Here is a 14,156-nt window from a genome sequence, read left to right on the forward strand (position 1 = left end):
CAAGCACAGCGAATCTTACCCCGGCAGAGGCTACGAAAGTAGTAGAAGCAGCAGCGGAAGTAGCAGCAGAGGCTCTCGACAAGGTTTGGATTGGGTTTCATTATCCAAGTCATAAAAATGACATTAACAGAATGGTTGCGCCAAAGGCACAAGCGACAGCCTTGGTGATAGAGTCTTTGTTTTCAATAATATGACGATGGCCGATGAAGAAATCGAGGTGATCATGAGGCGATCTTCTTATTTTTCAACAGCTGTTGCGAGGGGAGGGCCACACCGTCGAGGCAACCAAGGCCAAATCCGATACAGACGAGGCGACACTCAGCAAAGGACAACACGGTTGGCAAACTCGGCGGGGAGATTAGAAGATTCGAGGCGGCGAATTACGATTGGAAGCTTTAGGTGGCAGGCAGCAGGCAGCATCTCAGTCCTCTAGGAGGATTCTTGCCAGAAGTGGTTGATGAGAGTACGGAAAATTTTGAAATCAGCCGTAGCTGATGAATACAATGTTTGAGGATGAAAACATTGTGGAATACTTCTTTTGAATTAGAAGTGGTGATATTAGCAGCAGCTAATAGATTTCTTGAGTAAAATAAATCATTTTGTCAATTAGTGAAGATTGACTGAGGGAGACGTTCGAAAAGTTGCGTTCGTCCAAAATTGATGAATTATCAATCAATGAAGATTGGCGGAAAGAGGCGTTCGCCCGAGTTGGAGTGTTTGAGGCATTGGTTCTCAATGTGAGGAATTTGATATATGTTCTTTCGCAAAAGAATATATCAAAGGAGAACAATAAATCTCATTGTAAACTGTTTTCCGCAGAAATCAGTTTAAAGGAGGGTGTTAAAATATTAGATTTATTGTTTAGATAATTAAATGATTAATATTAGTTTAGTAAAATAACTAGTCAAAATAGTATCCGTGATTGTAGGATACTTAGTTAGTTGTTAGTAGTGGGTTAGTGTTCCTTAAAATTAGGATAAATTTGTTACTTAGTTTTCTATTTAAGTTGTAACATTCTGATTATATTAAACGAAAAACACTGTTTATCGGTTTTTCCAACAAATCCATCATCAATAATTTAACAGTTTGGTCATCTCTGTCAATTTACTGTTAGTCCATCAGTTAAATTAGTGGTGGGCACATCACACATGCTTGATTCCGTTAGTTTTAACAAAAACTTAACGAAAAAAGACTAAAAATGCTGAATTTTTCAAACATGAGGAACCGAATGTGTATTTTGTGAATAACGGGGACCAAATATGAAATCCGTTCAAACTTGAGAGGTGAAAACTGTATTTTTCCCATTATCCAATTGTATAATTAATTAAATTCGTATCAAATTTCATAATCTGAATCGAAACGACAATTTCTCATCAATGGAGAAACCTCAGTCGCGAGCGCGTGAACAACGGCGGCAGATCCGGTGGATCGAGTTCTTCTCTCTAACGTCGAGGTCGGAATTCGTTTTCACCCACGCAATTCAAATTACGCATTGTTTTAATCGATTTAATTTTTTTATTTTCTGTTTATTTATTTGCTGCTCGTTTCGCTACTGATCGTTGTACCGTACTCCGCTTTTCCTATCTGCTTCATTAGCTTGAGAAATTCATATTTCCGGTGAGGAAAATGAAATCACAGCTAATTTTTCACGTGGTTGCTCAAATTTTGTGAATTTTCTGATATTTTTTTTAATTAGTTTTTGAGTTATGAAATAGGGTTGATGCTGACGTAAGAGGGGTTTGTATTGGGGATTTTTGGCAAAATTAATTTTTGCTATAAGACGATGATTGTCGATCGATTTGATGTTTCTGTCGTCTTCCATTGTGTTGCTGTTTGTTCAATGATCTATTGGAAAATAACTTAATTGTGAAATGAATAATATTGCTTTGCCTTTAGTGTGGATTTCCGGGACCGTTGGATTAGGATTCTTGCATTGAATGTTCTATATTACTGTCTGAGTGTAATCACTTTCGTGTTCTGATGAATCTTTCGTTTTTAGCTTTTTTTTTTTTACAGGCAGAGCCTTCTTCGACAAAATAGTTTGTTTTTCGAGGCTCCATTCATGGGGGTTCCGAATTCCGATGAAACTACAGCATTCTTTCTAGAGCAAGATGATACTGTTGATGAGATAGAATCGGACGTAGCTTCACCAACGGTAATTGTCTACTATCTTTCGATTTTGGCGAGAGATTGTTTTTTTTTTTTTTTTTCTGTGTCATATAATACATAGTTTCTTCAGAAAATCATGTGTAGGGCATCTTACATTTCAGTTAGTCTCGACAAATATAAGAATAATGTTGTAAGAAGTAAATGATTTCGTTTTTTATGTTACGAAAACCCCCTCTTGTTTGGATAATTACATTCCCGCTTCAACTATGAATTTTCTTACACGTCCACCCTTATGGTGTCAAATTCAACATAATCATCTAGATTCTGTGAAACGTGCTCGAGTTTGTACTCGTTTTGTGTCAAAATACAGTTTATGATGCACCACAATCTTATATATACAAGCCAAAAAACACATCTTATGAGATCATCTTGCTTTAAAATGTGGAGTTCGAATGGGATAAAACGGGTACAAAAGTGATAATATTCCGTATAATCAAGAAGATTCCCCTAAATTTGAAACCATAAGGGTGGACGTGTAAGAAAATTTATAGTTGAGGGGGTTATTGTAATTACCCAAACATGAGGAGGGTTTTCGTAATTATTATAGTTCTTTTGTAATAATAGCAAGATGGGGATCTCAAACTAATTTTCGTTTTCTGATACTTGAGCTTCTTTATCTGATTTTGTATTGAACCAAATCGGACAGGTCAACGAAATTCGAGATCGAAGCGTTTCACGGTCTCCTTCACTCAATGACGGGACATACATTACCATATGATGAGTATCTCTGGATACAATATGGGAAAAGAGTGGTCGGAGGAAATGATTTTCCCGTTCGTTATTACAGATGTAGTTACCCTGGTTGCACGGTGAGAAAGAAGTGTGTGCGTTCTCCAACTGGAGAAATAACGGAAATTGTCTACATGGATTCGCATCATCATCCAAAACCCCATCTAATTGACATAGATTTGTCGTTCGCTACTCGAGATGGTAACTAGCATCTATCGTTCGTAACTTGTTCTTCAAGCCACAATGCAAAATTTTTATCTGCAGACTTATTACACGGGCTGTGATAATGAAAAAGAGGGTCTTGATTGCGTTGATGTGTTTGAGCTCATATATTAATATTTGATATTAGAGGTTTTTTTTTGGGGTAAATTACATCTACCCCTGATGTATGGTCAAATTACGAAAAAAAACCTCTTGTTTGGAGAGTTACAGCTACCTCTCAATTATGATTTTTTTTACACGTCCACCCTTATGGTGTCAAATTCAATATAATCTTTTAAATTTCGTGGAATGTTCTTTAGTTTGTACTTGTTTTGTGTTTGTTTTGTGTAAGGAAACAGGTGGAAAGAGCATCCGACGACTTCAGATTCGTTATTACGACTTACGATGGCAAGCACAACCATGATATCCCTCCTGTCGCGAATCTCGGAATATAATATTTTCGGGTCCATAAAAATGTTAATATTTCAATTTTTCGAAATAATGTTTTACGAAGCTGTTTAGTTATTTAGTTATATGCATTAAGGCGCTTCACCGTGTAATAAAATTTCTTTCGGTTTCAACGGTTCCATATTGTTAATGGTATTGACTTCCCTGGTAATTGAAATTTTGCCAAAAATCCTTTGATGTTTGATAATTGTTGGGAAAAATTGCAAAAAAATATTGAAGGGTAAATTGCGAAACCTTCCCTAAACTTAGGCTAAATTATGGAAAACACCCCCCACTTGTTTGTAATTACCAAAACCCCCTTTTACGTTTGTTTCCGTCTTACACCGACCTCTTATGGTGTTATTTTCACGGATTTTATTTTTATTCTAGGGAATACTTCTCAAAAAATTGCATGTGACCGACATTCATTATGCTTTATACAAATCTCAATTTATTATGACTCGTGATACTTGCAATCGCTCGAACTTTTAACAATACGAACCATTTTGATCTTAACTCATACTCAACAACTTTTACTAGTACAAAAGTTTTTGCAAACTCCACCATAAATTCATTATTGCCCTTTATTGAGTAATGAATTATGGATTGTCATGTTAAAATTTAGGGAAAATTACGGCCAAACCCTGAGGTATGATCAAATAATGAAAACCCCCTTATGTTTAGGTAATTACAACCGCCCACCTCAACTATGCATTGTCTTACAAAAACACCCTCCTTCGATAAGTAAATTCAACACCATAATGGTGGATACGTGTAAGACAACACATAGCTGAGGCACTGATTATAATTATCCAAACATAATGGTTCTTTCGTAATTTGACCATACATCAGGGGTAACAATAATTTGCCCTAATTTTTTTCAAGAATTGTAAAATCAAAATATTCATATGATATTCAATGATAGATATATTAGGTTTAAATAATGTCATGAAATTTTAAATATAAATAAATGATTTATTTTGTCTCAACAAACATTATTTTTCTTCACAATAACTTATCTTTAACTCTGATACCTCCGCACAGTTCAATTCAGAAAAGCGGTTCTGAAAAAAAGTTGAGAGCTTTGCCAAAAAAGCCGGTAGGGTTTATCCAATTTTCCGATATACAATGTCGTCGCCGGCGAACCCCCAAAATCCCGAATCGGAGTCCGAAATCGAGAATATTCCGGGCCCTAACCCTACTGTTACTTCCGATTCACTAGTCACGGCCAATCCGTCGAGTCCTCCGCTTGTATGCCTCTTTAAATTTGCCGGTGATTCCGCCGCCGGTGGTTTGATGGGCTCCATTTTTGGCTACGGTAGCCTCTCCCTCATCTACCTCATACTTTTTTTGCCTCCATTAATTATTATTATTATTTTTTTGTTTCAATTGTTTTTCTTTTTAATTGTACAAAATATGAAATTTCATAATTCATGGCTTTTGTTTTGGATAATTTCATAGCATAATTAATTGTTTTATTTTGAATTTTGTAGACGGATTATGTTAGTTGATGATATTTTGTCTGCAAGAGGATATTTTTATCCAAAAAAAAAAAACATTTTTAATGAATTTCATGGTCAATTATGTGTGTATTAATAATAAAGTAGCAATTTTTTAGTTTTTCGTCTGTGTTTGTTGAAAATTAGTTGGTGTACTTTTGTTAAATGGGGACGGAATTCATCGAAACTTATACGTGTAAATCTCTGTTTATCAGGTTCTGGATTGATTAAGAAGAAGGGTTTTAAGGGTTCCTTTGTCGAGGCAGGATCTTCCGCCAAGGTGTGCGATATACATACCTACATACATATATATAAACTCCCGATTTGTCGATCGATCATTTCAATATGGATTATAGTTACTACATCATATATAACGCTGGAAGTCTTTGTTTATTGCCATTCGTGCAGACGTTTGCAATTTTATCTGGCGTGCACAGTTTAGTCGTCTGCTTTATGAAGAGACTACGTGGGAAAGATGATGGTAAAGCTTTTCTCGTTTGAATATATACATATGTGTGTGTGTGTGTGTTTTCTCGACACATAACTTCACTTTCTTATCTAACTTGTATCTTGCGTTACAGTCTTAAATGCAGGAGTTGCTGGATGTTGCACCGGCCTTGCTCTAAGCTTTCCAGGTATTCCAATCGATTTTAGTCTATGTTACATTCAAAATGTAATAATCTTACAATTAACTCTCCATTTAAGGTTTTTTTTCGTTTAGGGCATGTTTACTTCGGGGTACTAGGTTGTTGTATGTACTATTTTATCCAACGTAATACCATGTTTACTTCATTATATTAAAGCCCGATTTTGAAATTTTGGCTTCCTATAGTAATGGATCATCCTAGAATGACCCATAGTAGCATCGTGAAAACACAATTTTGCCCACAATTATTTCTAAAATGATATAGTAGATTACATTCGAAGGGGGTATTTTTGTCAAACTTCCATCTTTATAATCCAATATACTACACATGAAATAAATTATTTTTAACACATATAAGCTTTAATTCATCAATACCTCTCTCTATATGCCATACCAAAAATGTGAATGAACCCTTAGGCCTCGTTTGGTTCCTAAGATAAGATTAGCAAAGATAAGAATAAATAATCTTATGAAACCCTAATTACATTATTGCACCAACCAAAACATCTAATAAGTTCTACGTATTTAATTTATTACGGCCTTAAGATATTACAATAGTGTTTTCTTGTATATTCAAACTTCATATAAAACTATGGATATATTGGGCTGGTCTTATTCTTAATAAGAGTGCAAAGCCAAGTTCTTGAAGTGTAATAATCCGACGGGGTTGTAATTTCTTACACCGGTATCTTATTTTCGAACATCATATTTACATGCGAAACCTCGAAGATGGAATATTTATGTTTTTGTGAATACCGAATTTTTTTTTTTTTTTTCAGGTGCGCCTCAGGCTTTACTGCAGAACTGTTTGACTTTCGGGGCGTTCTCGTTTATTATCGAAGGTCTAAACAAACAGCAACCGGCACTTGCTCTCCCGTTTTCGACGAGTGCTGTTGACAGGCAACAGTACGGCGTGCTTCCTCCGTTGGCATTTCCGATACCGAACGAGCTCAAGGAATCTTTCTCTTCGTTTTGTCGGTCTATTAGAAAATGAGGCCTCGATTTTCTTGTATTGAATTTTCTTTTTTTTTCATGAGAATGACAACTTTGTTTTTTTCCCTGTCTTATGTAGAATGTTTGGACATGTTAGAAGTTGCATTGTAAATTTATTTTACATTGAGATTTTGGAAGATGATTTATTTTGTGGCTTCTTTTTGTGATGATAGATATTTGAATTTTTAGGTTTTATCTATTTTCTGAAGATCATACCACAAGGATACATTTAATTATAGGGTAAATTACGAAATCCCCCTGAACTTGAGCTAAATTACAAAAAACACCCCCATCTATTTGTAATTACGACAATCTCCTTGATGTTTGTTTCCATCTTACACTGATCCCCTTATGGTGTTATTTTTCACGGAATTTTTTAGATTCAAATGAAATTTCTTAAAAAATACCGATCCCGATCTTACTCCTATGAACGTGGCATTTTTCTTTATGTATTTTTTAAAGACAAAATTACCCTCAGGTGGACTTTACACGGAATCTTTATTCTTCTTAAATAATATCGTCACAAATTTTTAGTATTATCGTTACCCATCTGAATGTAATTTTTGTCCTTACAAAAGTAGCATTGGTTTGCACAACCAAAAAACTATTCGGAAGGTCTACAAGAAGATCAAAAAATAAGAAAGAAATTACTACGTTTGTAGGAGTGAGATCGAATTTTTTCGGAAAATATTCCTTTGGATCAAAAAATTTCCGTGCAAAAATAACACCATAAGGGGTAGTTGTAAGACGGAAACAAACGTCAAAAGGGGATTTTGGTAATTTGAATAGGTTGAGATGTTTTTCGTAATTTAGCTTAAATTCAAGGGGTTTTTGTAATTTACCCTTAATTATAAATATATTTTGATATTAATCCATCAATTAGTATGAATTCTTAAGTATTTTTATTCTTATAAAATTAAAAAAAAAAAATTATATTAATACTTGGAATTTAATTATTACAACATATTATTGGGTGTTTTTTCCATGTAAAAACTGAAAAATGGATTTACTAACCCCATCTCTAATGGGTTGGGCTTCACAAATTGGATATTATTAAGTTAAAGCACAAACGACGTCGTATAGGCGATAGAGAGGGTCTATTTGTAATTTCCTTCATCTAGGGTTTGGGCTCGAGTGTTAAAAAGGTTTAAAAACCCTTCAGAAATTTCATTTTATTTTCTGTTGCTGGCAGTACCGCCGTCTTTACACCTCTGATCGGAGCTTAGAAATCCTCCGCCGGCAATCATGGGTAAATAAATATACCACCGCCGCCCTTCGCCATTTCTCCATTGTTAACTCTGTTATTCGCAATCGAATCTCTATCGTGTTGATTTTTTTTTGCACAATGAATCACGGAAATTGGGTATTTTTGCAGGTATTTCTAGGGATTCCATGCACAAGAGGCGTGAAACTGGAGGAAAGAAGAAAGCCTGGAGGAAGAAGCGAAAGTAATTTTATTTTATTTTATTTTTCCAATTAATTTTTCTATGTGCAGTTATTTTTTCGGATTTAATTAAATGTTCATTTTTTCAGATTTGTCTTCTGCTTAATTCAATTGGCTTGCATCTGTTGTACATTTCTGAAAAAAAGAAGAAAAAAATCAGATCTTTAATTTTTTTTACTTCATATACCTAAATCGGATCCATTTGGTTCATTAAACCCTAATTTTTGTTGTTATGCCCAAAATTTTATTATTACCTACTGTTCTTATTGTAATTAGGGTTTCTAATTTGTAATTTTTCGAACCCTATATCTTATAATTGAATTCGATTGGTTGATTCTGTTTTGTGTACTCTGTTAGGTACGAGCTCGGAAGACAGCCAGCGAACACGAAGCTGTCGAGTAACAAGACGGTGCGTAGAGTGAGGGTGCGTGGTGGTAATGTGAAGTGGCGTGCGTTGAGGCTCGATACTGGAAATTTCTCTTGGGGAAGTGAGGCTGTGACCAGGAAGACCCGTATTCTCGATGTGGTTTACAATGCATCGAACAATGAGTTGGTTAGGACAAAGACTTTGGTGAAGAGTGCTATTATTCAGGTTGATGCTGCGCCTTTCAAGCAGTGGTATCTTCAGCATTATGGAGTTGACATCTCTCGCAAGAAGAAGGCTGCTGTCAAGAAGGAAGGAGAGGTAATAATAACTTTAGTTTTTTTTTTTGGTTGCCTTTTGTTTTTCTTGTGTTTAATCTTCTATATTATTATTGACACAAATGGTCTTGTTAAAGTTGTTTGGTTTTTGTGTTTTAGCTAGGAAAATTGAACATGACTGTATTGAAAAATGAACCAAAACCAGGCGTGAAAATTGAACGAATTGGATAGGAAATCGGTACTTTCGAAAAAAATGGTGATGATGGTACTGATATTGTAGGTGTAATTTTTGGAAAATAATTGGAATGTTTTGGAATGAAATTGGATAGGAAATTGTGATATAATATGTATTCCAATTCGGAAATTGGAACTGTTGGAATTCCGAATGAAAGTTATTGCACCAAAATCAATTTTTTTTATACCGGAATTGGAAATTTCAGTTCCAATTTCCACCCTTAATGAAAACACTATACTGTTTTGGACTATGGAAAATTGTTTTCACTATAGACAACATGTAATTGCTTAGGAAGTTACCATAATTTTGTAGGTTGCATAGCCTTGTTATGAGTTAAACTTTTAGTTATCGACTTTTCTAAATTAATTTGTTAAAACTTTTTATTTGACTTCACTGCAGGAGGCTGAGGCTGCTGCCACCGAAGAGGCAAAGAAGAGCAACCATGTGCATAGGAAAATCGAGAAGCGCCAAGAAGAGCGTAAAATCAACACACATATTGAGGAACAATTTTGCAGTGGTCGTTTGTTAGCTCTGCCATTTCTCCATGCCCAGGCCAGTGCGGTCGCGCTGACGGGTATATATTTTCATCTCCGGTTTCCTCTTTATTTAACAAGTAAAAAATGATAAAAAAATGAACTATGATTCTATGATAAATTACACTTCGTAATATTTTTTTGCAATTTCTTTTATGGGGTCGAAATCTCCCTGTGGCTTGTGGGAACTATATTGATTTCTTTTCGACGACTTCAATTAGCTCTGTAATATTGCTGACATCACATGTCTAATGTGGCGTTTTTTTTTTGGTGTGGATATAGTTATATTCTGGACGGGAAGGAGTTGGAGTTTTACATGAAGAAAATCTAGAAGAAGAAAGGAAAGGGTGCAACTGCATAAGCTGCTGTCTTGTGCTCTTGTGCTGATTATGGAAGTTTTCCGAACCAAATCCTTAATTTCATATTTTATGTTTATCTTTCGAGAGAGCAGAACAATAGTTTGGTTGATCTTTGTTAACCTGAACCTATGTGCGGAAATACTTCATGAAGGCGAAGATGATGAAAATGAAGAAGATGATCATAACGGGGTAACGGGGAACAGATGAATGAGGACGAGGGGGAGAAGAATGAGGACGAGAGAGATAGACAGGCACTTGTTGTCTACGTTCTCCATGGTTAAGAGGATTGGACACATAGGTGACCGCGGGGTGAAGAGAAAAGAGCTTGATTTTGTCACTCCGGGATCCACTACACCGGCGCAACGGAGAGATCGACGTGGACAGGGACGTGGTAGGGGACGCGTTAGTCCTTTATCAGTTGAGAAATTGCAGATGTCATGGACGATTCACTTTCACAGTATAAAGGGCAACTCGGTTACACAAGGCGGGTTGAGATTCAAGATCGGAAAAGAGCGGTCATTGATGAATTTATTATGCGAGGTGACTTGTACGACAAGGATCCCGAGAATCAAAAGAGGAAGAGAAAAGATATAAAATAAAATATCAACGCAGGCCAAACGATATACAAGGTAATCCTATTTCCTCTTTTGAAGTACTTGTATCTTTTGAAGTACTTATATCTTCAAACATAAGTACTTCAAAAGAGGAAATAAGATTACCTTGTATATCTTTTGGCCTGCGTTGATATTTTATTTTATATCTTTTCTCTTCCTCCACCTTTTGATTCTCGGGATCTTTGTCGTACAAGTCACCTCGCATAATAAATTAATAAATTCATCAATGACTGCTCTTTTCCGATCTTGAATCTCAACCCGCCCTGTGTAACCGAGTTGCCCTTTATACGGTGTAAGTGAATCATCCATGACATCTGCAATTTCAACTGATAAAGGACTAACGCGCCCCCTACCATGTTCCCGTCCACGTCGACGTTCTCTCCGTTGCCTTTTGGGTGCCGGTGTGGTGGATCTCGGAGTGACAAAATCAAGCTCCTTTCTCTTCACCACGCGGTCACCTCTCTGTCTGATCCTCTTAATCATGGATGACGGAGTGTAGACAACAAGTGCCTGTCTATCTCCATCGTCCTCATTCCTCTGTTCCCCGTTATGATCATTTTCATCATCTTCGCCTTCATGAAGTATTTCCGCACATAGGTTCTGTTTAACAAAGCAAATTTATAACGCAGACGTATGTGTTTTACAAAGAACACGTATAGTTTTACAGTGAACAAGTATATGTTTTAGAATATAAATGTATATCTGTCATAATGAAAACGTATATCATGTACAATATCGAAGTATATCGTGTACAGCAAAACCATATATGCATGCTATGAAAACGTATTAAATCAGTTTATCAGCAGTATGAGCATTGTGCTTACCATGGAGGACTGTAGACAACCAGTGTCTGTTCCCCGTTATCATCTTCTTTTTCATTTTCATCATCTGAATAATCATAGAGTATTTCCGCACATAGGTTCTGTTTTACAAAGGAAACGTATAAGTTGTATAAAACAGACGTATATGATTCACAATGACAACGTATTAACTGCATAATGTACTTACACGTGTGGTGGTGTCAAGATTATTCATCTCCTCCGCTTTTTCCTTTTCTTCTCCATCGTTGTACTTTTCCTCTTCTTTCTTGACTTCGTCCTCTGCTCTTTCCCCCTCCTGGTTTTCTTGTACCCCGTCCCCTTCATCTTCGGTGACCATCTCCCCCGCTTTCTCCGCTTCTTCTCCACCGTTACCCTTTTCCTCTTCTTTCTTTTCTTCGCTGTCTCCCTCCTGGTTTTCTTGTACCACATCCCCTTCTTGATCTTCAGTGACCTCCTCCCGATCTACTCTATCCTCGGCTTTCTTTTTTCTTGCTGTTCTTTTGACCTTTGTTACTTTTTTCCTTCTTTCGAATGTCTTCTTCTTTATCTTTTGCTTCAATTTTTTGATGGTTTTCTTCAACAATGCAATTTGGTTTTCTTTATCCTGAAGACGAGAGGTATCCATCGACGAATCACCAACTGCAAATGTATTTCGGCCACCAAATTTCTCCTCTTCTGGGAATGCATAAAAATTCTTCACCCGAAACCTCGTTATTGCATTGAATGTTGACTCAACTTCTTCTCTTGCAATGGGAATCGTACTGTCCCTCCACCGTAGAAGCCGAGGACGTATGTCGACAGATATTAGATCGCCCAAGAACTTCTTCTCTTACAATGGGAATCGTACTGTCCCTCCACCGTAGAAGCCGAGGACGTATGTCGACAGATATTAGATCGCCAAGGAAGGTATCCTCTCATGCACCCAAGCCTGCACAATTCTAACTCATCAATGGATTGTCCTATAAATTAAGTATATATGAAGTACAACAAACGTACCAATAGTCCAATAGTGCAGCCGTTGAAATATGGCCCGGAATCAACAACGTGAAGCGACATTTGGCTAACCAAATACTCATGCACAGCCATCCCCCATGCAAACAATCCTATATGCTCCACTTTATTAATGTAATGATAAATAAGATGGAGGCATGTTCGGCTAGGGATTGGAAACAAAAGACAGTTACAAACGAATGAAGTCTTCCACTTTTTCATCATTATATGCATACTCTTCCAGCATAGTAGCAATACGATTTCGGTTCGCATTTTTAAGATCTCCATCGAAGAGGTTAGTAACAATAGGACAAGAGGCGTCGGTTTTCAGATTGATGTCAATTGCCTGTCCGTCATTGTATAATCCCAGCGTTGTAGAAAATTCTACCGGATCAAACGGGACAGCAATCGGACTTTTTCTATCCCCGAACTGAAATTCATTGGAATCAACACTATATCTCATCAACAAATTATGTACCTTTGCAAAGCTGTGCCCCAATTTGGGCATGTCTATATAGTGCCCAAATGGATTTGAACTCAATGCCTCACGTTGTAAGGGTCCCATATTTGCCTTTACTGTGGTCATAGTTTTCATGAAATGACGAGGGGAACATCGAGTCTCATTTTCTCTTTTCCTCTTGTTGATAACCGACTGTTTTTTTGGACCCATTTTTGGGAATACAAAAAGCAACACAAAATATACGAATAAGTACGTAACTAAACACTAAATAAATTCTATGGGAATACGCAAATTACCTGTAATTTAGTCCACTACCACAGCTAAAAATCTAATAATCAAACTCGAAAATACGAAAAAGACAGAGTTTTTTGACCAAATGGGTCTGGGTATGAACGCACATGTCTCTTACAACATACTAAACATGTGTAATCACAAAACCCATCCACTTACTCAAAATCGTTCAGTTCGACCAAAAACAAGACGTTTTTGTGAAGGTGTTTTACTCAGCAACAAAAGCACAAATTTTATTGTGTAATTTTACGGTTTTTCAAGTTGGGTTTCCTTAATTTTTCAAAACAAACATGAAAATGTTTCTGGGCAAGAACCGAACCTGCAAAGAAGGTTAATTTTCGTATTTTATGTGCTTCGAGGTTGAAGATGACTCTGGAGTATTTTCGTATAGCTTCTTCTTCCTTTTTTCTCTTTTCTTTTTTTCTCGTCGTCAGCTAATTTTTCTTCGCGGGTATTCACAACATTGGGTTTATTCAAATTCGAATCGACTTTCGTATCTGGAAAACGTTTTTGTTCGGCACATGTTCACGAAAAACGTATTCATAAATAGACTTATCGTTTGACAAAAACATATCAAAAAAACCGTGTTTACAAAAGACGCGTTCTGTAGAGGAATAAAATGGGCGGGTGTAATTTGGTATTAAAGAGAAGGGTATTCCAGACATTTCAGATGGGGTAGGGAGTGAAGTGTAAGTGAAATTTAAAAGTAGGGAGTGCAGACAAAGAAAAAACGTATAGAGACTCAACATAAAACGTTTTTCAGTAATTGGTATTTATGAGAAAAAATACTCCGATTGGTATATTTTCAACGCATTTAATATTCGGCTCAACCATAAAATGAATCTGTTGGGCCGAACATTAAATGAAGGGGTAATATGCTAGGAGTCCCTCAAATGAAACTTAATTTGAACTAAATGACAAGTTCAAATCCAACATTTTAATTAAATCCTTAATTTGAAATAATATATGACATACATCCTTAATTATTTTTTTATCCCTAAACTGCCCTTATACCCTAAATTTTTTAATCTACAAATTCACTCACGTTTTTTTAATAAATTTATTTCTATATGTTCTTCACTT

General features: G+C 36.2%; 2 protein-coding genes and 1 long non-coding RNA gene across 5 annotated transcripts; all 3 read left to right on the plus strand.

Annotated features, from left to right (window-relative positions):
• Window positions 1-1,031: 1,031 nt before the first annotated feature.
• LOC148768713 (uncharacterized) lies at window positions 1,032-3,402 on the plus strand. 3 transcript variants are annotated; one of them, XR_016033237.1, is made up of 3 exons: window positions 1,032-1,453; window positions 2,000-2,155; window positions 2,816-3,402. It is a non-coding gene; the product is annotated as an uncharacterized LOC148768713 (long non-coding RNA). The 3 variants fall into 3 exon arrangements; XR_016033236.1 differs by having other exon boundaries at window positions 2,017-2,155; XR_016033238.1 differs by lacking the exon at window positions 1,032-1,453 and adding an exon at window positions 1,488-1,617.
• A 1,068-nt stretch (window positions 3,403-4,470) lies between these two features.
• LOC105962064 (chloroplastic import inner membrane translocase subunit TIM22-2) lies at window positions 4,471-6,841 on the plus strand. Its single transcript, XM_012986337.2, has 5 exons — window positions 4,471-4,864; window positions 5,261-5,325; window positions 5,454-5,526; window positions 5,627-5,680; window positions 6,471-6,841. The coding sequence occupies exons 1-5, from the start codon at window positions 4,675-4,677 to the stop codon at window positions 6,683-6,685; spliced, it is 597 nt and encodes a 198-aa protein (XP_012841791.1). The 5' UTR covers window positions 4,471-4,674; the 3' UTR covers window positions 6,686-6,841.
• Window positions 6,842-7,803: 962 nt separating this feature from the next.
• LOC105962063 (small ribosomal subunit protein eS8-like) lies at window positions 7,804-9,864 on the plus strand. Its single transcript, XM_088822211.1, has 5 exons — window positions 7,804-7,933; window positions 8,060-8,132; window positions 8,486-8,813; window positions 9,405-9,579; window positions 9,821-9,864. The coding sequence occupies exons 1-5, from the start codon at window positions 7,930-7,932 to the stop codon at window positions 9,856-9,858; spliced, it is 618 nt and encodes a 205-aa protein (XP_088678337.1). The 5' UTR covers window positions 7,804-7,929; the 3' UTR covers window positions 9,859-9,864.
• The last annotated feature ends 4,292 nt before the right edge of the window (window positions 9,865-14,156 follow it).

The sequence above is a fragment of the Erythranthe guttata genome, chromosome 8, assembly GCF_056151865.1.
Source record: "Erythranthe guttata isolate IM_541 chromosome 8, IM_541, whole genome shotgun sequence".
Classification (NCBI taxonomy): domain Eukaryota; kingdom Viridiplantae; phylum Streptophyta; class Magnoliopsida; order Lamiales; family Phrymaceae; genus Erythranthe; species Erythranthe guttata.